This window comes from Gobio gobio, assembly GCF_949357685.1.
Source record: "Gobio gobio genome assembly, chromosome: 7".
NCBI lineage: Eukaryota > Metazoa > Chordata > Actinopteri > Cypriniformes > Gobionidae > Gobio > Gobio gobio.
This window is the reverse complement of record NC_137103.1, coordinates 21,024,333-21,050,197: the sequence shown is the minus strand read 5'-3', so window position 1 is coordinate 21,050,197 and position 25,865 is coordinate 21,024,333. Positions and strand designations below refer to the sequence as shown.

Below are 25,865 nucleotides of genomic sequence, written 5' to 3'. Positions count from 1 at the left end.
TTTTGTCTTAACCACACACACACACACACACACACACACACACACACACACACACACACACACACACACACACACACACACACACACACACACACACACACACACACACACACACACACACACACACACATTATACATGATCTCTTTGGTGATCTATGGTCAATGAACTGGTGTAACATTATCCAAAATCCACACCGTCATAAAGAGCTGACATTAGCAGTGTTTGATGTTGAATGCTGACTCATCAGCTGCTTCACCTCATGTGGTAGATTTATTGATTGGTTATACCTCAGCAACCTCAGCATAAGCCACTTGATTGAGTTTTTTCAGATCAAAACATTTAAATGTCCTGACAAAGACTGACTCAGAGTTTGATTGCAAATCATAAGACATTGGCAGTGAATTGAGCAGGACGTACTTGAGGGACAAACAGCAAACAGTTTATGGCCATTGTACAGATGAAGATGGCTCCAGACACTACACTGTAGACCACATTGGGCCAGGCATACAGGTAAAGAGAGACGGGCACGGCCACAGCGGTCGACATGGTAACTAGACAGACAGCACCCATGATGGTCATCGACTGGTTTACTGGAGGTAAGCTGACATTGCTTGTCAGGCCGGCAAGATACGTGCCGTACAAGAGGAGGCTGCCCTGTAAAAAAAAAAGGGACTTCAGTGTGAAGTAATATAGATTCACTGCTGTGAAGCATATAAACTATATGTTTTTATCAATACCTTTTATCAATATGAATGGTGAGAATGAAAACTATTATGCTTGTTTGTGGTGAATATTATGGAAGCATGGGCATAGCAAATTATATAATAATAATTTCTAAATAAAACTATTATTTGCATAGTGAAAATAAAGTGAAGATTATTATGATAAATTACCCCAAATTACCCCCCCCCCCCCCCATTTTATCATTACTTTAACAAGCCTAGTCAAACCGAGTCTTTTTTTATTCTCATTAGATTCTTATGGTTACACAATGCATCTCACTGTTTAATATTTATTTACATTATTTTTATACTATATGCTATACCTATTTGTTTTACAGTTAAAAATACTGTAATATAACAATTAAAGACCTTGTTCTATATATACTGCATTAAAGTAATGAGAAGTGGGGGTGCTTAATTGTCATGAAAATAATGTCACATTTAGGGTTGCTTCCTGTTAAAGGTGCAGTAAATGATTTCTGAGAAACGCTGTTGAAAGTGGATTGGACCGAGCGCCAAAACATACTTGTAGCCAATCAGATGTAAGGGGCGTGTCTACTCATGAGGGGGGGGGGGGGGGGGGGGGGGGAATTGCATAGCAAGTTAGTGAATTTGTGGGTGGAGCTAACAAGATAGGGGTGAGATCCTTTTGGGTAAGGGTGTGTTTGTTTTGGTGATTTCAAATATCAACAATATTTGCAATACTCAGTAGTTCCACAAGGTGACATCATTGACCCGGGCCGTTGTTTCACAGTAGAGACTTAACAACAAAAAGAAAATACAGGAGAATGCAAAAACAACGGCCGCATTGACAAGCGCTTGTGTGACGGAGTTATGAGAAAGCCACAACTTTAGTTTAAAACAATAAAAAAAAATTGTATCGTTCATAACTTCTGGAGAAAAATAGCGCAGACACTGGACAAAGATGAAACTTTCTAGAGAATGTGTCGACCGCCTGTGTTCGCACACAATGTCAATTTAATTTAATTCCCAACTGTGAAACAACGGCCCGGGCCAGTGTTGCCACCTTGTGGATCAACGGATTATTGCAAAACATACTGTTGATATTTGAAATTCCCAAAACAAACCAAGTATAGGTCTCTACAGGATAGTAATATGAGTTACTAGATCAGTGGGCAAGGCCAGAAACAGAGGGGCGTTACCTGATTTGCCCATGTCACAGTGTAGGTAGGGTTTAGGGGTAGGGTGGGGTCGGGTCGGGTGAAGGGGATCATTTTCATTGCAGGGTTTATGAACACCCACCAGTTTGATTTTAATTTAGTTGATTTTAATTTAGTTGATACTAAAACTAAAATAAAAAAATAATAAAAACTATACAGACATATTAAAAAAAAAACTAATAAAAATGGCAAAACCATGCAACAAATTTACTAAAACTTGAAAACGGAAAATATTGAAATAAAAACTAAAATATGTATTCGAATAAAAACTCAAATAAAACTATAATAGTATTTTAATGATTCTAAAATAAATGATCACATAGGGAAAAAAAATCTTTACAGCCCTACAAAAGGCTTCATTTTCTTATATAAAACATATAAACAATCATTCTACGTATATGCAGCATGTCAAATTACTATTTGTTAAATATTTGTTAAAGTACTGTTCAAATGTTCAAACCTTAAGCACGGAGAGCAGGATTACCCACAGGTCCGAGTAGAGAGAAGAACAGGAGTCTAGCTGGGTCAGAGAGTAGGATGCGTCCACCTCTATTACCTAACATAAAGAAGAAACAACACAAAACACTTTATATGCCATAAATGATTTGAGCTTGCATCAGTTCTTCTTTTTATGGCTCTTTATATCCTTCTATTTAGGATATAATGGCTGTGGCTGTTCAAAAATAAAGTATGACTTTAAGAATGCAATTTTTGAGTAAATTTGGGTCTTGGGACCTCACACAAAACTATCATATAGATTTCACAAGCATTGAAATATAGCACACCGTTATATGGACTACTTCTATAGTGCTTTTATGGTGATTTTTTAAAATTATGACAGACATGGTCCATTTGTTTACCTCTGTGAAAATGTTCTAAAAAAAGCTGTTGAAGAAAAATCAGGAGCATACCTTCACCATAGCACTAATAGAGCGAGAGCACTTGATCGGATCCGTCAGACCCCATGTTGACAGAACAACAACATCCACTAGGACCAGCAGAGCAACCAAACCCATCAGCTGGATGTCTCTAATAATCTGAAACACAACAGAGCACTGATATAAAGCCAGTGACATCAACTAATAATTCACAGCCTATTCATACACAGACATATCATAACTCACCACTCTCTTGTCGGGCACACGCTGGGTGAACACTCTGTAGAGCCGCCATGTTTTTCCAAGAATGGGGCCAAACACCAGAGAGCTGCCAATACACAGTGTCCACATCCGCGCCTGAGATGGTACAGAAAAAGACGCGCACATTTAACAAGAGAACCGCTTTTAATTCTGTTCGGAGTGACGACACATTAATTCACACTATTCATTTGTATTTGTACATAACCATACAAATCTGCTGTTCAAATTACACTAGTAACATCAAAAATAATTTTGAGTAATACTTTATTTTACAGTGCCCTTGTTGCACTTTACATGTAGTTATTGTAGTAAATTATCACTATAAATTATCCACAATTACATACCCTAAACCAAACTCTAATCCTAACCCTATATACGTGCATGTAGTTAATAATTACTTAGTACTTAAATGCATAATTACATTGTAACACAGACACCTTAAAATAAAGGGTTACACTTTATTTTAAGGTGTCATTGTTACAGTGTAATTATATATTTAAGTACTGAGTAACATTAGTTAACTACATGCACTTACTATTGGGTTAGGGTTTGGTTGAGGGTAAGTTGCATGTAATTGTGCATAATTTACTGTTATTCCTATGGTAAGTAACATGTAACAAGGACACTGTAAAATAAAGTGTTACCTGGTTTTCAAGTGTGTTTTTCAATTTATAGTTATATTATGGCTGTATACTTTTCTGCTTGTTGCAGATTGTATTTTTGTAAAGGGGAAAAATATTTGTCTAATATAAAAATACATGAATAAAAAGTAGGGACCCACTTTACATTTACATGTGGATTATGTTACTGATTCGTTCCTGTGGATCGTTCTCTTGTTTCAGGATTGGATTATCTATGTTTGCGTTTTTCAAACAAACATGTGCTCGAATTTTGGAATCCCGCTTGTTTTTATACCTGCTCACACCTTACTGCTGTGTCCTGAACTATATGTACTGTTATAATACAGGTATTTCTGAGCCACATTCAAAATGGCGACAAATGCGCATCTGTGACCGCACTCCTTCTTAAAGCGGGCTTGTGCCATACTGATGGTGTCTTATTGCCGTTGCTTTCATTTCACACTCTACTTTGCACCTCTTACTCGTTGTAAAATCAATGTAACCCACATTCAAAAGTTTGAAGTGTGTACGATTTTGTAATGTTTTTTAAAAGAAGTCTCTTCTGCTGACCAAGGCTGCATTTATTTGAACAAAATACAGTGAAAACAATACTACTGTGGAATATTATTGCAATTTAAAAGTTTCACTGTAATACAAAGCTGAATTTCCAGCATCATTTCTCCAGTCTTCAGTGTCACATGATCCTTCAGAAATCATTCTAATACAGAAATCATTCTTATTATTATCTATGAAAATCTATATTTTTGTGGGAAGCATGATGCATTTCTTTCAGGATTCTTTGGTGAATAGAAAGTTCAAAAGAACAGCGTTTATTAGAAATAGAAATTGTATAAATATCTTTACGGTGACTTTTGATCGATTTTATGCATCCTTCCTTGCTGAAGAAAAGTGCTAATTTCTTTAAAAAATCTTACTGACCCCAAACTTTTTTTTGAACACTAGTGTATATTTTTTTAAACGACTGCTAATCCATCCAAAACAGCTACACACACACACTTAACACGCTTACATTACACATTCAAACAACTAAATCCAGAGCCATTTCTAGCATAAACAGTGGATATGCAATCAATCACAGATGTAGGGTTTTTGAGAAGCCTTACAGCTTAAAGTCAACAAGAATTCTGTTAAACGTGTTTGGTGCATTAAAGGAGGTTTATGGTGTTGTTAAATGTAAACAGCCCTTTAGCAATACGCCAGCTGCGTGATTTATAGGACTGCTTTAGATATACTAAAGTAAAGGGAGGTAATCTGATGGAGTTGACTTTCAAAATCTAAATAACCATGTTTCTGTGTGTGTGTGCCTGGTATTCCCTACATTATGGGGACCAAATGTCCTCACAAGGGTTTAGTAATACTAGTACATTTTGACTTTATGGGGATGGGGACTTTTTTTCCCAGTCGCCATGAGGAAAACAGCTTATAAATCATACTGAAGTAAGTGTTTTGAAAATGTAAAAATGCAGAAAGTTTTCTGTGATGGGTAGGTTTAGGGGTAGGGTTAGTGTAGGGGGATAGAATATACAGTAAAAATAATTCCGTCTATGGGAAGTCCCTGTACCTGTAAGACGGCTCTTGATCCTGCTCCTGACAGCGGTTCTCTCTCCTCCACGGCGAATAAGAAGCCGCTGCTGTATGTGAGCACACTGCCACAGAGAGTCAACACATTCAGATTGGGACTGGACATCTTCACTATCCTGTGTCAGAGGTACAGAATCAAAATTCATGTTGGTGGCTATTGTTAGTGGACACAAAGACCAACTGTATGATTACAAGAAGAGAGCCGGCTGTTACATACCTGTTGTTTTTGAAGCGCAGAGTGAAAATGAGAAAGAAAAGAGCCAGCAGAATCCCACAAGAGAGCAGCGTCCAGACTACAGCCCGAAGAGCAGGAGACAGAGACTGACTCTGGACACCCACACCCCTCTATGCACAGACAAACAGCAAAATATACTTAATATACACTTCTACTGTTCATTTTTTAAAGTCTCTTATGCTCACCAAGGCTGCATTTATTGATGAAAAATACAGTAAAGAGAGCATTACTCCAGTCTTCAGTGTCACATGATCCTTCAGAAATCATTCTAATATGCTGATTTGCTGCTCAAGAAACATTTATTTTTATGATCAATGTTGTAAAGAGTTGCTTTTTAATATTTTTGATTCAAAAGTCTTTACTGTCACTTTTGATCAATTTAAAAATGTCCTTGCTAAATAAAATGGAGGGTTATTGAACCCAAACTTTTGAACGTTATAGACTATAGTGTACATGTGTACTCTGAGTGGACTTGTATGTGAGTGTGTGTATGTACCGCTGAGAGCGCACAGAGTCTCTGCAGGACGTCCCAGCCCTGCTGGCTGTTCACTCCTGGGTAGATGAAGCAGACGCCAGACTCACAGTGAGAGCTGCAGTTCAGTCCTGCCTCCATCACTGGCCTGAGCTCTAGCTCAACTCATACACACATCCTGAAAGACAGAAATGAAAGTTCATGTAGAAAACTGAACACAAGATGGCGCTGTTATTCATAGTGTCAATAGAAAAGCTCTTCTGTCTAGAATATAGTCAGATTGAAATATAACTTATTCCCAGTTCATTGTAAAAAAAAATTATACAAAATGATATGTGATAATTAATTACTATTTCTAAAAGAATATTTATTTCTTGTTTTGTTTTTTCATTAGATTCAAACATTTAACTTGAAAGATAATATTGAAGCTTTACACTCTGCTGAATCACAAAGCAGGTATAGATTTTTCAGAAATGTGAGAGTTATCTACTTTAATAACATTGGGTAACATTTTATTTTACAGTGTCCTTGTTACATAATATTACATGTACTTACCATAGTAATAACACTAAATTATACATAATTACTATACATGCAACTTACCCTCAACCAAACCTTCATCCTACCCTAAATCTATAGTAAGTACATGTAGTTAATTAATATTACTCAGTACTTAAATATATAATTACACTGTAAAAATGACACTGTAAAATAAAGTGTAACCAAACATTGTTTCTGTCTGTCCGTGTGACCCAGAAAATGGAAGGATAGATGGATATTACTGTTATTAATGTAAAGAAATACAGTAAAACCAACCAAAACAGTTCGCAAGTGCTACAGTGTGTACAAAAATAAGATCTCGTGGCATTCCTTATGTTTAATCACATTTTAATGCCAGAGGTCTCTGAGATCCAAAACATTTTTTCATAGAGGACATTTAAAGGCACAGTAAGTGATTTCTGAGAAACACTGTTGATATTTGAAATCAACCCAAACAAACACACCCCTCCTTTCATTGCTCCGCCCCCACAAAATGCATGAACATGCAATACAAGAGTGGATGTCTCTTTATCATAGCTGAAGTGAAGCAAAAAAATGCGTTGTGAAAAATAAAGCGAAGATAGCGAATGAACGACAAAGAAGAACAAAAAAATTACATCCAGTTAGGGCTGTAACGATTTGACCAAAAATAAAAACCTCGATTAATTGAACATTTTACCTCGATTACGATTAATGAACGATTATTTTGCTCTTCTTTTTTTTCCTTTCCATTTTTTTGCCCTTAAGGTTTTTGAGTAAGTTCCTGATAAGGTTTTTACTGTAAATATTTTCTACTATTAAAAGGTGGAATTTTTTTTCTAATGAAAAAGTGCATTTCTTTGTGATTTTAAAATTCTTGAAGGAAACGGTTCACTTTCAGCAGTTATTGTCTATTAGGCAGATTTCTGCTTGTTGTTCATCAGATACAGATAAATTAACACAGTAATAGACCTACATTACATTTATTTGAATGCATTAACAAGAGTGATTGTGTGTGTGAATTACTCATACCGTCTCTATTCATTACTTCAAAGGTATTAAAATATATGCCTGTAATGGTTGAGTTTCTACTTTAGTCACAGGACAGCGTTGACACTGCGTTTCTGCGCTGCTCTCTGCGGGCGATCTTCATGTGATGTGCGAGCTTCTGTCTGAGTGTTCGTTTGTGACAATATATCAGGCATTAGTTCAACATAATACAATCGCTTTAAATGTTCAAACCGGCAAGAATTTAAACGCATTTACTTGACAAACTTTATGAGGACGAAAGTGAAAGCGTTCTGGCTTCGGGGCTTGCGCACGCTGTCTGTGTGTGTGTGTCTGTGGCAGTGCGTAGGCTATAAGAACGGCAATTAACTTACCTGTATAAACTAGTGTTAGACCGATATATCGGCCGGCCGATATATCGGGCCGATATTTGCGATTTTTACGTGTATCGGCATCGGCCGATACAAGGCTGCTGTGTTGGCCGATATTTTTTTCCCTGCATTATTTGCAGACAGGCTTCCACAGGCAGCACTCACCGTCTTCAAACTGTCTTGCTCTCCCTCCCTCGCGCATATTAATCAAAATCAATTGAGAATTGACATGATGGTAAAAGTTCGAGAGCCTGAAGTTTCATGTGGAGCATTGGGAGATTTTTTCCTGAATTACGGCTGGTGTTGCTCTACAAGAGATTAAGTTAAGTGCACCTACACTCTAAAAAATGCTGGGTTAAAAATAACCCAAGTTGGGTTGAAAATGGACTAACCCAGCAATTGGGTTGTTTTAACCCAGCGATTGGGTTGTTTTAACCCAGCAATTGGGTTGTTTTAAGCAAACATTTAACCCAACCGCTGGGTCAAAACAACCCAATTGCTGGGTTAGTCCATATTCAACCCAACTTGGGTTATTTTTAACCCAGAATTTTTTAGAGTGTAACTATTAAATGACTAGGTTGTAAATCGTTTTAAAATTAAGTATAGTACAGTCAGTGTACACTTTATTATGCTGCTTGCTTGTTGATACTGTGTGCAATAGTGTAATTATTTTATTTATGCTTAAATATTTATTTTCAGAATTTATTTTCACCACTGAACTCTTTTTTTTCTTGTTCTACCTCACCTGTTTTTACAATTTGTTAAATATTGTTTTTTTTAGTTCAATAAATGTTCCTTTTTTTAAATTGTAAATTTTAAATTATCATCATGATCATTGTGTCATTTTTATGATGTAAATTGAGGGAGCAAAAGCAGCATCGGCTCCAAATATCGGCTCAAGAAAATCGGCAGCCCGTATCGGTCATCGGCTAAGGCTGATGGAAAAAAAATCGGTATCGGCATCGGCACTAAAAAATCCATATCGGTCGATCCCTAGTATAAACTGTGTAAAACATGCAGTTGCTATAGTGATTCTGGGCATCTATAAACACATATAACTGTTCCTGCACCACTCTGTGTGCCTGCAAACTGCACTTGATGTGACTGACGGGGCGGAGTCACGTGACTGAAACCGAAATAACCGACATGGGAAAAATACGTCGGTTAGAGGTTCTGAATTTCGGCTTCGATTATTTTTCGATTAATCGTACAGCCCTACATCCAGTACACCAGAGTATATACAAGCAAGAGCTTGCTGCAGCACAGCAGCTCCAGACAAACAATTACACTCAAAACTGTCCTGTTACTAAAGCCAACATTATATCAACAGCATATCTTGATTCTGTGAAACAGAGCAAAACCAATGTTACTCACGTATTGAGCAGAAACATCCATTTTCAGGCCTTCCAGCACTGGAAAGCTTTTCTAATAAAGGGTTAGTTCACCCAAAAATGAAAATTCTATCATTAATTACTCACCCTCATGTCATTCCAGACCCGTAAGACCTTCGTTCATCTTCAAAACACAAGTAAAGATAATTTTGATGAAATCAGAGAACTCTCTGACCCCTCCATAGACAGCAATGTAATTACCACTTTCAAGGCCCAGAAGGGTAAGAAAGACATCATTAAAATAGTCCATGTGACTATTTATATGGTTCAACCTTAATGTTATGAAGCGACGAGAATACAACGCAGTTAACGCTGTAAATACAGTGCAGCGATTTCAAAGCACTACGGCGGAATGGCGGCTCACCATTGGTTAGCTCCTGCGTCAGCATCACATGCATGCGTCGTGGTGCTCATGTGAACATCATTGGCCAATGGTAAGCCGGCGTTCTGCGTAGCGCTTTGAAAGCGCTGCACTGGATTTACAACGTAAACTGCGTATGAGACTGGCATAGACAAGAAGAGATTGTAGAATAAAGTAGGTTTTTTTTGCGTACAAAAAGTATTCTCGTCGCTTCATAACATTAAGGTTGAACAATTGTAGTCACATGGACAATTTTTTAATCGATTTCTTTACCACTTTTCAGGGCCTTGAAAAAAAGTGTTAATTACATTGCTGTCTATATGGAGGGGTCAGAGAGAACTCTCGGATTTCATCAAAAATTTGTGTTCTGAAGATGAACAAAGGTAGCTTGACAAACCAGACCCACATCAAGATGTTGGGTCTGGAAACTCACCATTGACAGGGCTCAATCCGAGGGGCGGGATAAACGGTTGTCTTTCAAATTCCCTCTGGACGCAATTGGATAGTGCCATGAGCGCCACAACCAACCAGAGCAAAGAAGAATGTGAAGCCGAGCTAACGTTAGTTGATAGACTTTCGCCGAATTCGGTCGGCAAAACTTCGAACATATCTTCTTTTCTTAAAGGTCCCATGGCATGGCATTTTTCTTTTATTTTATAGTGTTTCCTGAGGTGTACTTATATTGTTAGTATGATTTTTACATCATAAAATGTCATAATTTAGAAATAAAAGGCATTCTGTCTATACTGCTGTTTGCCCTGTGGCTGACTGCCCTGTTTCAAGAGGCGTGTCTGCTGTGAGACTTCAGTAAAAACGCCCACTGTTGTGATTGGCTGACATCTTTGCATTTGAAATGAGCGGAGGGGGCGTGGTTTAACGAGGTCTACGACGCGCGAGCTGCTGCCAGAGAGACGGATGGACCTGAGTTCACTTCACATCAGTTCTCAGCATGTCTCAGTTCAGGGTGAACTGTTGTAGTTACTAGAATATACTTCAGGTTATTAGTTTATTTCTAGTCGGAGGGGCTGTCACTCATGTCAGAAAGTTAGTAACTTTAGTAAATTATGGATCAGCGCTGACTCGAGACGCAAACCGTTTAGAACGATTCAGTCCGATTTGGTGAACTGGTTCGGTTCACTAAAAAGAACCGATCCAAAAGAATGATTCGTTCGCGAACCGGACATCACGGAGACGGAGCGATTGCTAACAAAGTTATTTATAGTAACTACTGAGTTGTGAGAGCGCTGTCTGTCAGCGCGAGTTTATTGTGTTTGTATCTGAGAGTTCTGAATAAACACGAGTCCCAGTCACGCCGAGTCCGTCTTCATCATTATTCTACCAACTTTGTAACACATGCAATGTACCATTACAGCGAGATGAACGAGTTAGTAAGTTTGATTAAAGCATTATTTCTAGATATGTTCCAATCATATCAAAAGCGTCAGTGACGCGCATTGAGTAACTTACACAGCGCAAACAAAGACACAACAGCAGTAATCGAATGTAATCCAGTTTATTGTGGGGAAAGCTTGCTAGCCTAGCCGGATACCCTCACGCTTACCCCCCTTCTGCTTAATCTCACGCCGCGTTTGGTGCCTCCGCTGTGGGCCAGATGCAGTACTGGGGGTCGGGGATGTTGAAGGCCGAGCTTCGGCGTGCGTGAGGTTTATCTCTAAAGATGTGGCTCTGCCGATGTTAAGCAGAAACTCCCGACTGTATGCACATTTAAGAACAGATAGACGCGACGAGGACGTACAAAAACACTGACTCACAAGATAGAAAACACGAAAACACCGTTCTGTCGGGAGAGAGAGAAGCCGCAGCGTGTGCACGAATAATAAATAATTAGCTACACATAAGAAATCACTGATCACAGATCAGAAGGAACTGAAAAAAGACTTCTGTTTTCATTTGTACATCCAAACACTGACAAACTGCCAGCATTCACTCGTTCACAAGCCTTGATATCTCTAGCGCTTGCATGGGCGTGCCAGATTCTCTGGGCGGAGGAAAGGGAGGTAACCGTTCCTGCTTGGACGTCAAACCAGGAGACTTCAGGATTGGCTCGTCTGGCCTGTCATTTTCTCAAAGGCAGAGAAAGACAGCCAGAACTCGGGTTTACACCGATCAACATTTCTATCCACTTGGGGACAATATTCAGGCTAGGGGAACTCATATTAATGTTGAACTACCTCATAAAATGAAAATTTCATGCCATGGGACCTTTAAGAATGATTTCAGTGCTGTTCTTTGTTCTTTTCTCAAAGAAAAGCTTAACTCCAAGTCTTCCAGAGTCGCAGCCAAAGCCGATTCAAAAGGCAGCTGTTCGTCAGCTTCTTTGTTTACGAGTAGCACGCGGAACCTCCGCAACTCTGCTGTGACGTGCCGTCATTATGTTAAGCCCGCCCACCGACTCTACACACGCTGTGATTGGCCTGACCAGAGTTTGGTTTTTCCAGCTCTCAGGTCTACAGAGAGTTGGTAGACTACACTCGCGGCAAAATACATTTTCTGCCGCTAGGTTGCGTCTAGATTTCTAGGCTAGAACAAAGGTCTTACGGGTTTGGAACGACACGAGGGTGAGTAATTAATGACAGAATTCACATTTTTGGGTGAACTAACCCCTTAAGGCAGTTCCTAAAATCTCTGGGCTGGTCATATCCCTCCGTCACACATTTTTGTAAAAAAAATAAAAGTGACTAAAAGGATTTCGAATTTTGAGTGCAGATCACAGTTATATTCTTGAAGCATTCACACGTATTCACATGAACCGCACTACCAGAACAATCGCACCAGGGTTTGTTTTAATCTATCCAAACATGTTGTGTGAACACACCCTTAAAAATCGTTTACTGCCCCTTTAAGGCATGTTATGAAGTTGAAATGTTGCTTAGTACTAGTTCTGAGAATGTTGAGCTATCAAATGGCCTTCGGATCTCTCAGACCCCAAGCAGAACACAAGGCAGTAAACCGAACAAAGCGCCAGACCTCACCGAAATCACAGCTGCCTCCCATGCGACGGTGAACATTCGAACTTAAAAAGTACAGGCTCATTCTCCTCTTCATTACATAATTATACCCTTGATGTTTAAAAACTGTAATCATGTTGCTCCTTGATCCCTAATGAAAAAAAGGAGGGAAAAGCTCAGGCTTGCCTCCACATTACACAGTTTAAAGAGCTGCAAGCAAGACACTAAATCCCACATGGATGCACCGATTACCACGCACAATGCAGCGCTGTGCGTCACATCGGCAAAATAACGCATGAGCCTGAAAAGGCAAACCACATTACCTGTGCTGTGATCTTCACAAAGTCTGAATGTCTACAGCAACACGTCCCATGTGCCAGTACTTTTGAGGCATGTAAAGAAGAATAGCCTGTATTATGCAATTTCAAAATGATTTTCAATGCTGTCCTCACCTGTTATTGTGTTTATTATGAAGAAATTGTTCAAGCCTTCCTTTTTAAATGTTTTAAATATGGGTGTGCCACTGAGACAGAGGTATGTGTAAGTGTTTATGAGAAGGGCATGTGGGTAATTGAAATGCTTTTGGGAAGTTGACAGATCCTTGCTAATTCTTTCTAATTATTATTTATGCAGCTTTTACCTCTATGAGACAAATAGACAATATGTGGTCAGTAAATGTTTATTTTTTTTAAACGAAAGGAATTCCTATTTTTATTCAGCAAGGGTGCATTAAATGAATTAAAAGTGACAGTAAATACATTTATAATATTACCAAAAAAAACTAAAACAAACAAATGATATTCTTTTTCTATTCATCCAAAAAAATCCTCAAAAATATTAGGCATGTTAGATTTCTGAAGGATCATGTGACACTGAAAACTGGAGTAATGATGCTGAAAATTCACAGGAATAAATTACATTTTAAAATATATTCAAATAGAAAACAATTATTTTAAGAAGTAATAATACTTCACAATATTGCTGTTATTACTGTATTTTATCTCAGATAAATGCAGCGTGAGACTTTTGAACTGTAGTGTTTATTGAATAATTGTACTTTAAATATGAAAACATAATTTGTCACAGAACAGGACTATTTAAAAGGCAAAAAGCAGTTTACAATGGTGAAAATACAGAAATGGTCAGACATTTACTTTTATTCATACACAATTTAAATTAAAATACTGATAAAAGAAAAATATTCATGGGCATGTAATGCATCAACAGTGTTGGGAAGGTTACTTTGGAAATGTAATAGGTCACATTTAAAAAAAAAAAAAACCTATTTATGTAATAAGTAGTGTAACTATTTCAATTACTTTATTAAAGTTATGTAACTGATTACTTTTATAGTTTCCAGCACTGGAACACATTTTTCTCACTCGCCATTGTGGCAACTTTCAGACAAGTTGTAGCCTAAAGCTTCCAGCGGCATTGTGGATTGATGTAATTGGCAGACGTGGTGCTCTGCAAGTTCAATCAAGAGAACCAATCAAAAGAATCAGAATAGCATTACATTTCTAAACGGCCTTTAAATGGCAAAAGGCATTGTGCACATCAAGTATTATTCAACATATCCAACAGAAAATATTCAGATGTAACCCCCTTTGTAATTGTTAAAATTTTCATAAGTAACTGTAATTTAATTAAAAAAAAAATTTCTCTGTAACTGATTACTACGGAAGCCCTGAACCGCAAAGTAAAAAAAAAAAATTATGTAAAAAAAAAAAACAATTATAGAATTTCGAGATTAAAGTGGAAATATTTCGAGATTAAAGTCCATATTACAAACGCAGCCTCATTGACGTATAACACACTACAGTGCTTTAGCCGCTAGTGTATTGAACAGGGGGCTGAAAACTTTCATCATCCATCAGGTAGCCTAATTGCCCTTAAAGCTACACTATTTAACTTTTCCGTCCACTAGAGGTCACCTGTTCAAAACAAAGGCGTAGTTTGATGACGCCACGTTTGAGCTAGGGATGGGCAACAGTGGTCGAGTAATCAAGTACTCGAACGTGACAGCGATCATCGATCATGAGAACGATGATCGCCCTGAAAAAAAAAACATTTGTCTCTTTTTTTATTGGTTATTATGTCGTTTTGCGCGGTACCGGAGGTCTGATTGGTTAGCGTTATACAGCACCTCCAGACCGCGGCGAAATAAAGTGAAACTGAGGCGTGCACTGCAGTGATGTCTGTAATCACTTTGATCATTAAATGGTTAGAGCAAGATGTGCAGCGCCAATCTGTCATAGCCTACATAGCATTATAATGAGAACACGATGGAAATTAGAATGCTGTAAATGATCTGTGCTTAGTTCCCCGTGTATCAGCTGTTAAAGGAAATCCACAGAGAAACGAGAACACTCAGACTAGCGCGTGAAGTTCATGTGCGCATTCACGTCATTTTCTGCAGATGCACGTTGTAAGATTACTTTTATGTTGTCTATCTGATTAATCTAATATAAGAAGCGTTTGGTTGAGCTTAATAAGCTTGCAAAGCGCTGCCGTTATACCGGCTGTTGTTCATTCTCTTCAGTTTCAGCTCAAACGCATATTTCATGCTCGACATGATGGTTTAGAGAGAGTCATATTCTTTTTAGATGGGCTATTTCTTTCTCAGAATAATTTATATTAGTAATGCAGCAGTGCTATTCTGTTCTCGTATTTTTTAACAGTAGACCTAGTTTATTTAAAGTTGTTTTTCGTTTTGAGTTCTAAAACGCGCAGTGATGTCTGTAAACGCTTCGATCATGATTCATGAATAATAACATTAAGTGCATGATGTGCAGAGTCAAACAGTCAAAGCATTATAATGAGAACACGATTTTAATAAAATGTTGTTTCTGTGTGCTTTCGTTGTCCGTGTATCAGCGTTGTTAAGGGAAGAGCGCATTCACAATGTTCCGTTTCAAACCCTTCGCCTGTAAAATCTAGCACGCTGAAGTTCACGTGCGCATTCACGTCCTTTTGTGTTGATTTATTTCGTAATAGGTTCATAATAATCTTCATATTAATATTGATATATGGTGTGTTTGGTTGAGTTTATTAACCAGCTAGCAAGCTCTGCAGGCAGGGCCGGCCCTGACCAATTTGCTGCCCTAGGCAAGATTTTACTTGGTGCCCCTTGTATCAAGGTTTAGCACTACACATTATCAGTCTAAGTTGTGGAAACACTCGTACTGTTTTATTTTTGTAATGCATTGATGTTTTATTTTTATTGTTGTTGTTGTTGTTGTTTTATATGATGTCCAGTCCATTCTACCCCATCATTATGTTCATGATATTATTATTGTTTTTTATTTGTTAAAGGCTGATGATAGTAAAACTGTACAAATATTACAGCTATGCCACATTACAGCCTAAACACAAATAGCAAGAGTAATTGCATCTAACATTCATGCACAAACTATTCATTGAGAACTAGCAAAAGTGTTTGTTTTCCAGTAGATGGCAGCAATCTTCCACTAAACTATGAGCATTCATGCTTTCACCAGGAATTCAACTGAGAAATTTTGATATTTAATGTGAATTTTACATAAAATGTTGCCATTTTAAATAAACCTGTATATAAATATCATTACTAATTTCGGCAAATACATTTTAAAATTGCTATACACCCCCTTAAAACTGCACTACTGCAGAGTAAAAACATTAGGCTATTAAAAAAGTGATATTACATGCGTTTAATATTTTAATATTATTTATTTTTTACAAAATCACACTGGCTGTGGCCTCTGGAGAACCCAGAACAGCTGCTTGCATAAAGTTTAAGGTAAAAATAACTGGAATTAATTAGCAAACATTAGTATTTTACTACTATGCAATTAAATAAACTGTTCATTAACTGTTCAACTAATTTGCCTACATCCCTTTACTTCTGTCTTTACACAGCAAAAAATGCTCTTCTTATTTAGAATCTTTTTCTTGTTTCCAGTCCAAATATCTAAAAATTCTTAAATCAAGGTGCATTTACTAGATGAGTAAAATGACATAGGCTACTTCATTTTGATTTGATTTTCAAGTAAACAAGAAAAATGTCTTGAGTTTTTGCTTAAAACAAGCAAAATTATTTGCCAATGGGGTGAGAAAAATAATCTTATTTCTGTTTGGGACAGAAACAAGATTTCAATCAGAAACAAGATTATTTTTCCACTCCATTGGCAGATAATTTTGCTTGTTTTAAGCAAAAACTCACTTCATTTTGATTTTATTTTCAAGAAAACTATCTGCTGTCATTTAACTTATCTAGTAAATGCACCTTCAACCTTGATTTAGGAATTTTAGATATTTAGACTAGAAACAAGACACAAATACTACATAAGAAGAGCAGTGTATTCCTTATCTTCCCTGCATCAGAGGGCTTCTGTCTTTTTTTTTAGACACTTCAATTCGGCCATCCGTCATAAATAATCAGGCAACTTACAACTCAACACCTGGCGCGAACGGCCAAGCACCCTAAAAAATGAAAGCAACCCTGTCTGCGTTGGATGCGGCGAGAGGCGACGCGACACAACAAATTCCCCTAACGATAAACTGATCGCGCGTTGTATTTCTGACGCACTTCAAGTAGATCAGCGGGGGGAGATTGATGAGGCGGACCGGGAAGATGCGGGGACTTAGTTACGTTTTTTTTGCGCTTTATTTGGTAATATTTCAAATTAATATTAATAAAATAGTATCAGTAATACATTTTGGCGCCCCTATGGATGAGTGGCGCCCCTAGCATTTGCCTATTCCGCCTATGCCACGGGCCGGCCCTGTCTGCAGGGTGGTGTTATTTCACAGTTTCAGCTCAAAGGCAATGCTCGATATTACTGACTTATTTGAGACGGTCATTTTATAAAGATGTTTCTTTTTCAAAGACATTTATGCATCATAATCTAGCAGTTATTTTTTGTTTTATATGTTCATGTTTTCATGTACCTGTTTTCATGTCACGTTTGTATTTGTCAACAACCATTTTCATAACAGTTTTCATTATCTCAATGACGGACATGCCCCGCCCCCTGCACATGCCCCGCCCCCGAGTACTCGAGTACTCGTTTTTGAGACCTATCGATGATCAAAATGAGAAATTGACAAAAATGCCCATCCCTAGTTTGAGCGCAGAATCTTGGGACATGTGGTCTTCACCTCACAGCCGGTGGAAAAGAGTCAGGATAGGACTTGGGCAGAAATCATGTTCATGGATGTGATTATTAATATTACTGTAGTGTGAAGCAGAGCAGGACCGAGTGTTGTGGAGCTGAGCAAGGCCGCAGGAGTGATTGAAGAGCGGGACTGTCATTATGGCACAGTCGCCCGGCGGGACTTTTATTATGACACGGTCGCCGGAGCCACTTCCTCTTTTCCAGTCATGAGTATGAGGTAACGCAACTCTGTTTATCATATTAGATACATCTGAGTGTGTTGAAAAGGAAGTTATGACGTTCGCTCGGCGGCTACTATGACACTTGTTCACACTGCAGTGAGAGTACAGCGTTTTTGCTAAATAAAACCAGAAACTGAGGGTAACGCAGATATGACGCAATCGACAGGCGACTTCCTCAAATGCATAGCTCACACGTCCCGGTTCCTCGGTTAAAATAGCAATTTCTCACGATTTACAAATAGTTGGAAACATTTGGGATATTCTAAGTACTCAACTGAACAAAATCTATAACACTGGCCTAGTGGTTTTTGGATATTTTACTGCAAAAATCTTACATAGTTCACCTTTAACGTACAGTAAATATCACTTAACAAGAGATAAAACTGAAATATAAAACGTAGTGTTCAGGTTATTTTAACGTTCATGAAACAGATAGGCCTAGGAGTTTTCAAATTGCGAGCACCTGCCTCAAGAAGAATGATTGGTTTAGGTTTATGTGATTGTGTGATTGTGAATATAATTAAATAAACCCTTTTATCACTATTATCTTATACATTAATATCTTCTTTATGATTATGAATATGATTTATGACGTTCCAGTAAATTGACAAAATCATCCAGCTAAGTTCAATAAAAAGCAGTATAAATTATATTATTATTAATTATAAATGACGACATCCAGATTTCATCATGAATTTTATACAATTAAAATAATTATCACACAATAATGGTTTCTATACTGTAATAAAGGATATGGCAATTAACATTGCATTATTATATGGAAATACGCCAAGATGGCTTAAAAAAACAACCATAAAACATATATGATCACATCATGTGTTAATTGTCCTCATGTTTCATCAGTCAAAAGGTTTCTGCTTTTTATTGAACTTAGCTGGATGATTTGTTTTTCATTTTGCCTACTGGAACGTCATAAATCATTTCTTCTACAAGACCGTTTTTGGCGTTCTGTGTGAGAGCGCCCTGCGGCTTCAACCCTCGAAGTTACACTATACATACATAAGGCTCACATGATCATCTCATTTTGGATAGGAATAATCCAAATCCGTCAGGTCACGCGCTGGTCTCTCTGAATTTAAATCTAGATTTATCCACATTGACCCATAGAAATCTTTAAGTGTACACACATCCGAAAAAAGTGCAGGATTTTTAATTCGATTTTGCTCTCAGAGCAGATATTAAAGTATAAGATGATAGTGATAAAAGGGATAAAAGATAAAAGTTTGAAAACTCCTAGGCCTATCTGTTTCTTGAACGTTAAGATAACCTGAACACTACATTTTATATTTAAATTTTATCTCTTGTTTAGTGATATTTACTGTACGTTCAGGGCAATTAGGCTACCTGATGGATGATGAAAGTTTTCAGCCCCCTGTTCAAATACACTAGCGGCTGCAACGCTGTAGTGTGTGTGTTACGTCAATGAGGCTGCGTTTGTAATTTTGACTTTAATCTCAAAATATTTCGACTTTATTCACAAAATATTTCGACTTTATTCACGGAATATTTCGACTTTATTCTCAAAATATTTCAACTTTAATCTCTAAATATTTCGACTTTAATCTCTAAATATTTCAACTTTAATCTTGAAATATTTTGACTTTATTCTCTAAAAATAGTTCTATTTTATTCTCAAAATATTTCAACTTTAATCTCTAAATATTTTGACTTTAATCTTGAAATATTTCGACTTTAATCTTGAAATATTTTGACTTTATTCTCTAAAAATAGTTCTATTTTATTCTCAAAATATTTCAACTTTAATCTCTAAATATTTTGACTTTAATCTTGAAATATTTCGACTTTAATCTCAAAATATTTTTACTTTAATCTCGAAATATTTCGTCTTTAATCTCGAAATATTTCGACTTTAATCTCGAAATATTTCAACTTTAATCTTGAAATATTTTGACTTTATTCTCTAAAAATAGTTCTATTTTATTCTCAAAATATTTCAACTTTAATCTCTAAATATTTTGACTTTAATCTTGAAATATTTCGACTTTAATCTCAAAATATTTTTACTTTAATCTCGAAATATTTCGACTTTAATCTCGAAATATTTCGACTTTAATCTCGAAATATTTCGACTTAATTCATGCAATATTTCGACTTCATTCACAAAATATTTCGACTTTATTCTCTAAATATTTCGACTTTATTCTCTAAATATTTCGACTTTAATCTCTAAATATTTCGACTTAAAACTTTAAAAAAAAATTGTAAAAAAAAATCTAGAATTTCGAGAATAAAGTCGAAATATTTCGAGAATAAAGTTGAAATATTTATTTTTTTACTTTGTGGTTCAGGGCTTCCGTAGATTACAGTTACATTTATTTTGTAATTCAATTATGTAATCTAGTTTTGCATGTAACTACTAGTTACTCCCCAACACTGTGCGTCAACTGCCCATTTATCCAAATGTGGATCTCCTACCTTTCATTATGTCATATTTTTATTGGTAATGTCATAGATGCCTATAGTCAGAAAGAGCAGTTCCATATTATCTCATTTGTTTATGAATCAGTATATGTGTGACTGTATGTTTGACCTGATGCCTCACATGAAAGTGTGACTAAGCTTTAGAGCGAAGCGAATGTAGCAGTGGATCCCTGTAAATGCATGAGCTCAGACTGTGCCAGCGTCTGGTATGATAGCGTGGATGTGATTGAGACTGTCTGTTCAGGAGTTTGCACGGCTCTGAGCGCCCGGGGCACAGACTTTATACAAGCACCTCACAGACACATGGTTACTAACAAACAAACAGACAGCAGCCGCACATACAAACGCTCATATGTAACACAGTGGGACCCAGAAAATTTGCAAAAGAAGTATGAAACTAAATAGCCTTGAAAGGTGAATTCAAAATCAGTCATCCAAGAAGATCCAAGATCAACCAACACTCATCAGTTTCATTTAGTGATAAAGCAACAGGCAATCTATGATACGCAACCATCATATAATCATCTCTAAAACACAATTATGACAAAATTGGACACAAGATTGGAAAAGCAACATTCTGCTATTTTAAAGGCTACTAATTTAGTTTTTGAGGTCTCCTACAATAGGTTTACATGCATCCAAGGCCAAAAATCACTTTAGGTTTCTCATTATATGCACTGAAGCATCACCTGTGTTCCTCACAGTTTCTGAAACGGTTCGATGACGGATCCGGTCTCTCTAAACCCCTCCTTTGCGAGAGCCTACTCTTCTCTGATTGGTCAGATGGCCCGGTCTGTTGTGATTGGTTTACCGCTTTCAGTACATGTCGGAAACGAAATGTCCATCACCATATATGAACACAAAACAGCGTCTTCTTGACATGTCGACAACATAAACCAAACTCTTCCAGAACTCTGCTACAAGTGTAATATTGTTTGAGGGCGGGTCCAAGTAGACGTTGTTCGCGGACAGCCAATGAAGACCATAGGCTGGCATTATTTAAATGTGTTGTAGGTTTGTGCAGGGAAAAAAATGGAATTACTGACGACTTTGGTTCTTTCTTTTAGGAGACAATAACTTCATTTATCGTGCACTTTGAACCCTGCAGACCAAACAGCTATATTACACACTGCATGAAAGATAATATCCGAAAAAGCGAAATCGGTATTTTTTTAACTATAGTCTCTGTCAAGCAACTTCATATGTAATTTAACATGTGATGCAGGCCTAGGCAAGTCTCGAGAGATATGTGAAACTGAGTCTTGAGTCCAACAGAAAATAATTTTTACAAATGCTAGTTGTGACTTTGCAGACTTGAGCTGATGAGTCAAAATGAGTCACAGACAGAGCCTCAAACTATAGCTGCTGTTTAATACACAGGCCGTGTCAACTGATTTATACGACAAAAATACAAACATGATGTCAGCATATCATAAATTGTATTTGTCATAATTGTCTTGTTATTTGTCATACTTGTCTTGTCATTCTTATCACACCAAATGTATCATGTCTGTGAGACTGAAGAACAGATATGCAGCCTAAACATTGGAGCCAAGATATAGTATCAAGCTATATAACATAATGTTATACACATTGTCACAGCAATCATGAATATTTAAATTTTGAATAATGATAATCAAACATCATAGACATGGAAAATAGATTAATTTTGACTGTTGAGGTTAAAATGATCATTGAATAAGATTTAGTAAGATTTAATAAGATTATCATTATTAATGAGATTTAAAAGATTAATTTATGGCTGTAACTAATAAGTCTTATCCAGTATTAACTGATTTGATTCTTATTGTCTTGTCATAATGGTTGCAAATAAACATGTTTTAATACCAACTAGGGCTGTGCGATATTGAAGAAAAATGCGATATGCAATACCTTGCAAAATAATGCGATATTCGATACGATATTGCTTTAAGTGTGTAAAATCTCTTTAAATTATATTTTAAAAAATTATTTAAAAACTGAGAATGATACCATTTATGTGTTTCACATTCTTTCTGGGAAAAGAAAGCATCGCTACAACTTCTGAAAGTTTTAGCAAAAATGTATGTCACAAATCTGACAATATCATTTTAACAAACAAAAAATGTAATGCCAATATTTAAATACCAAAAACTCTTTGCTTGACTTGGTAATATATAGTTGTATCAACCTAAAACTTAACATCAAGAACATCCAGATTTTAAAGTGTTTTAAATATGGATATTATTTTTCTTACAAAAATGCATCGCTTAGCTTGGCTTTTTTGACCTTCAAAATCTCTTTTACCATTCACTGCCATTATAAAGCTTGGAAGAGCCAGGATATTTTTTAATATAACTCTGATTGTATTCGTCTGAAAGAAGAATGTCATATACACCTAGGATGGCTTGAGGGTGAGTAAATCATGGGCTAATTTTAATTTTTGGCTGATCTGTACACTCTAAAAAATGCTGGGTTAAAAATAACCCAAGTTGGGTTGAAAATGGACTAACCCAGCAATTGGGTTGTTTTAACCCAGCGATTAGTCAATTTTCAACCCAACTTGGGTTATTTTTAACTCAGCATTTTTTAGAGTGTACGGTGGCCCAGTAGTGCACAACACAACGAAATTTAAAAAGCATACATAAGTTCACAACACAACAAAATAAAGCCACAACACAACGAAAAAGCCACAACACAACGGAATCAAGCCACAACACATTGTAAATGCTCCCGACCACTAAAATTAATGTGAAATCACATAAAAAAAATTAAAAAAAATCACATAAAATAAAATTCCAATGTTGTGTTGTGCATTACTGAGTCAGTTTTACCAATACAATCAAGCTGTGGAATTTTAACATGTCTGTATTTAAATGTTAAAAGTAATTTTAATTAATACAAATTATACGTTTCAACCACTTGGTGGAATTGGCAGACGTTCCCTTAGTCATGCGCAGTGGTAGCGTGTCAAAGCATTTTCGAGTATAAATATGCAGCTATTATGCACTTAGGTGATTTTGAATTGATATTTCATGTCGATATACAATTGCACACTTAAAACTGATCGTAGTGTTTATATATTTGTAAGACTGGCGAATCTATAGAACAATGGAAAAGAAAACTAACTTTACCGCACTCTGAGAGCCCCCTAGTGGTCGGGAGCATTTCCATTGTGTTGTGGCTTTTCCGTTGTGTTGTGGCCTTTTCGTTGTGTTGTGGCTTGATTCCGTTGTGTTGTTGCTTAATTCCGTTGTGTTGTGGCTTGATTTCATTGTGTTGTGGCTTGTTTCTGCTGTGTTGTGGCTTTTTTCGTTGTGTTGTGAACTTATGCTTTTTCAATTTTGTTGTGTTGTGCACTACTGGGCCACCGTAGATCTGACTGTTACTAATGTAATGTTTTCAGATTGATGTACTCATAATAAGTTATATTATATAAATATGTGTGTCTTGAATAAATAAATGCTACCATATGCAGCACATTTTTAGGATGTCTGACAAAACATATTTAATTAATTTCTGTCTTTAGGTGATTACGATCATCAAAGCCAGCATAATTTAAGGCATTTTAGAGTTACTAAAATGTAATCTTTTGAGCTAAAACTGTTTTATGTGTCAATGACTTTGGAAAGACAATGTATTTTAAAGTCAGTTGACTTTATAACACTTTAATTCCTTCTGGAAAAGCACCAGCCAGAATCCACATATTGTTTTTAACATCGAATGAGTTTAAACATGCATGTATTATGGTATCAGATTCATGACGCATCTCTTTTCAGGGTGGCTTAGAAATTCCTCTAGTTCCTTCCTAAAGTTGTATTGTCATCTGTCCCAATATAGATCTGTAGTTTACAGTTTCCTGCAGGCACGACCGGCGCAGAGAGGCATTTCCGACCATTTTTCACTTGGGGAGATGGTGTAAAGACTGAGCAGGCCTGTCCAACTGTATGTTGACTAGCCCATGACTGGACAGTTAAGAGTATATGAACTAGCACATGGAGTTCATGTGAGCTCTGCTTCAAAACATACAAACACCTCAGAAAAAAACACTCCTCTAGGGGTGTGTTTTTCTCTATTATAATTCAAAGTATTCTTATATCTCTCATGAACACTGCATTTAGCTGTTTTGTATTCTCTTTAAAAGAGTGATTACACATTTTCTAAACCTTTATTTAGGCTATTCATCACAGCGGGTTTAGGATTTTTGTCTCATAGGCTGGCAAGTTCAGACTTCAGAGAAGTGAATGAGACATTGATGACTACAGAAAAGCGCAGCTAGTGTGTTTGGGGATCATATATGAACAATCAGTCCCCCTCAGTCTGTCTAAATCCGGTTAGCAATTTAATCTAAGCTGATCAAGTAAGAATGCCAGTTATTATTGGTTTACCCCCGCAGACTCAACGCCCACTGAGAGACGCCAATAACTGAAAGTCACGGCACATCTCAACAGAAGAACAAAAATGGAATAGAATGGAATGTTTCGTTTTAGAAGCAAATTTTCATTTACTTGGACAACTTTGTTGTATAGCCAATTTCTTTAGCAGATGACGTGGAATTATAAATACCTGGCTAACTTAATCTTTAAACAAAATAAGTAGCACAATTGAAATGTAATGTAGCTAATGAAATGTAGGCTAAAGCACTTTACAATACGGTTCATTATTACATTAGTTAACATGAACTGCACTTATAAATCATTTATTTATCTTTGTTATTGTTAATTTCAACATTTACTAATGCATTATTAAAATCTTGCTAACATTATAATGCACTGTGAACTAACATGAACAAACCATGAACAGCTGTATTTTTATTAACTAACGTTAACAAAGATAACTAATGCTGAACAGAGGTGTTGTTCATGGTTAGTTCATGTTAACTAATGCATTAACTAATATAACCTTATTGTAGTGTTACCAGGCCTATTAAAAAAATATTTTTCTGTAGAATATGCTATTTCCAGTCAATTTGAGGTAGTTACTGTTTTACGTACAATTATCTGCAACATAAAATTGCCTTATGAAAATAGACTGAGCAAACCTGTGATCCATGTCCTGATGTCCCCACATGATCCTTGAGCGATCCGATACAAACGTCCCATTTAACAAGCGACATCACATCACAGCAGCAAAAATAGTCGCGGGTGATCCAAATGCTCTGTCTGTAGTTTTCCAGATTTAATTGTCTGTGCCATCTATGATGAACGGCAGGCACACTAAACTCCTGAAACACTGAAGTGAGTGCAGCGGACTGAGTCAGAGAGAAAGAAAGAGGAGGTGGCTGAGAAAGGGAGGGAGAGAAGAGAGAGGTTCATCTGGAGTGTAAAAAGTGGTTATGGTAGGTGTACCCTATAACGAATTGATTATGTTACCAAAGGTATTTTAATGTTCGAAAATGACATTTTTCTTCATTATACACGCCAGTCGCCACGTTAGGTCGAATGCAAAATTAGTT

The 25,865-nt window shown here is 36.7% G+C and overlaps 1 protein-coding gene across 2 annotated transcripts in view; it reads right to left on the bottom strand.

Moving 5' to 3' along the window:
- Positions 1 to 25,644, bottom strand: part of gpr156 (G protein-coupled receptor 156) — a 34,336-nt gene extending 8,692 nt beyond the window's left edge. Inside the window, exons 1-8 of one of the 2 annotated variants that reach the window (XR_013816846.1) lie at positions 25,452 to 25,644; positions 5,997 to 6,150; positions 5,483 to 5,610; positions 5,246 to 5,381; positions 3,029 to 3,139; positions 2,816 to 2,941; positions 2,365 to 2,460; positions 419 to 655 (exon numbers count right to left, since the gene is read on the bottom strand). Coding sequence is in view for 1 of the 2 variants with exons in the window: in XM_079821164.1 (XP_079677290.1) it covers positions 419 to 655; positions 2,365 to 2,460; positions 2,816 to 2,941; positions 3,029 to 3,139; positions 5,246 to 5,381; positions 5,483 to 5,610; positions 5,997 to 6,113 (951 nt within the window). In the remaining variant the exon portion in view is untranslated. The remainder of the gene's footprint in view (positions 1 to 418; positions 656 to 2,364; positions 2,461 to 2,815; positions 2,942 to 3,028; positions 3,140 to 5,245; positions 5,382 to 5,482; positions 5,611 to 5,996; positions 6,151 to 25,451) is intronic. The other variant, XM_079821164.1, reaches the window with a different exon arrangement.
- Between the last annotated feature and the right edge of the window lie 221 nt (positions 25,645 to 25,865).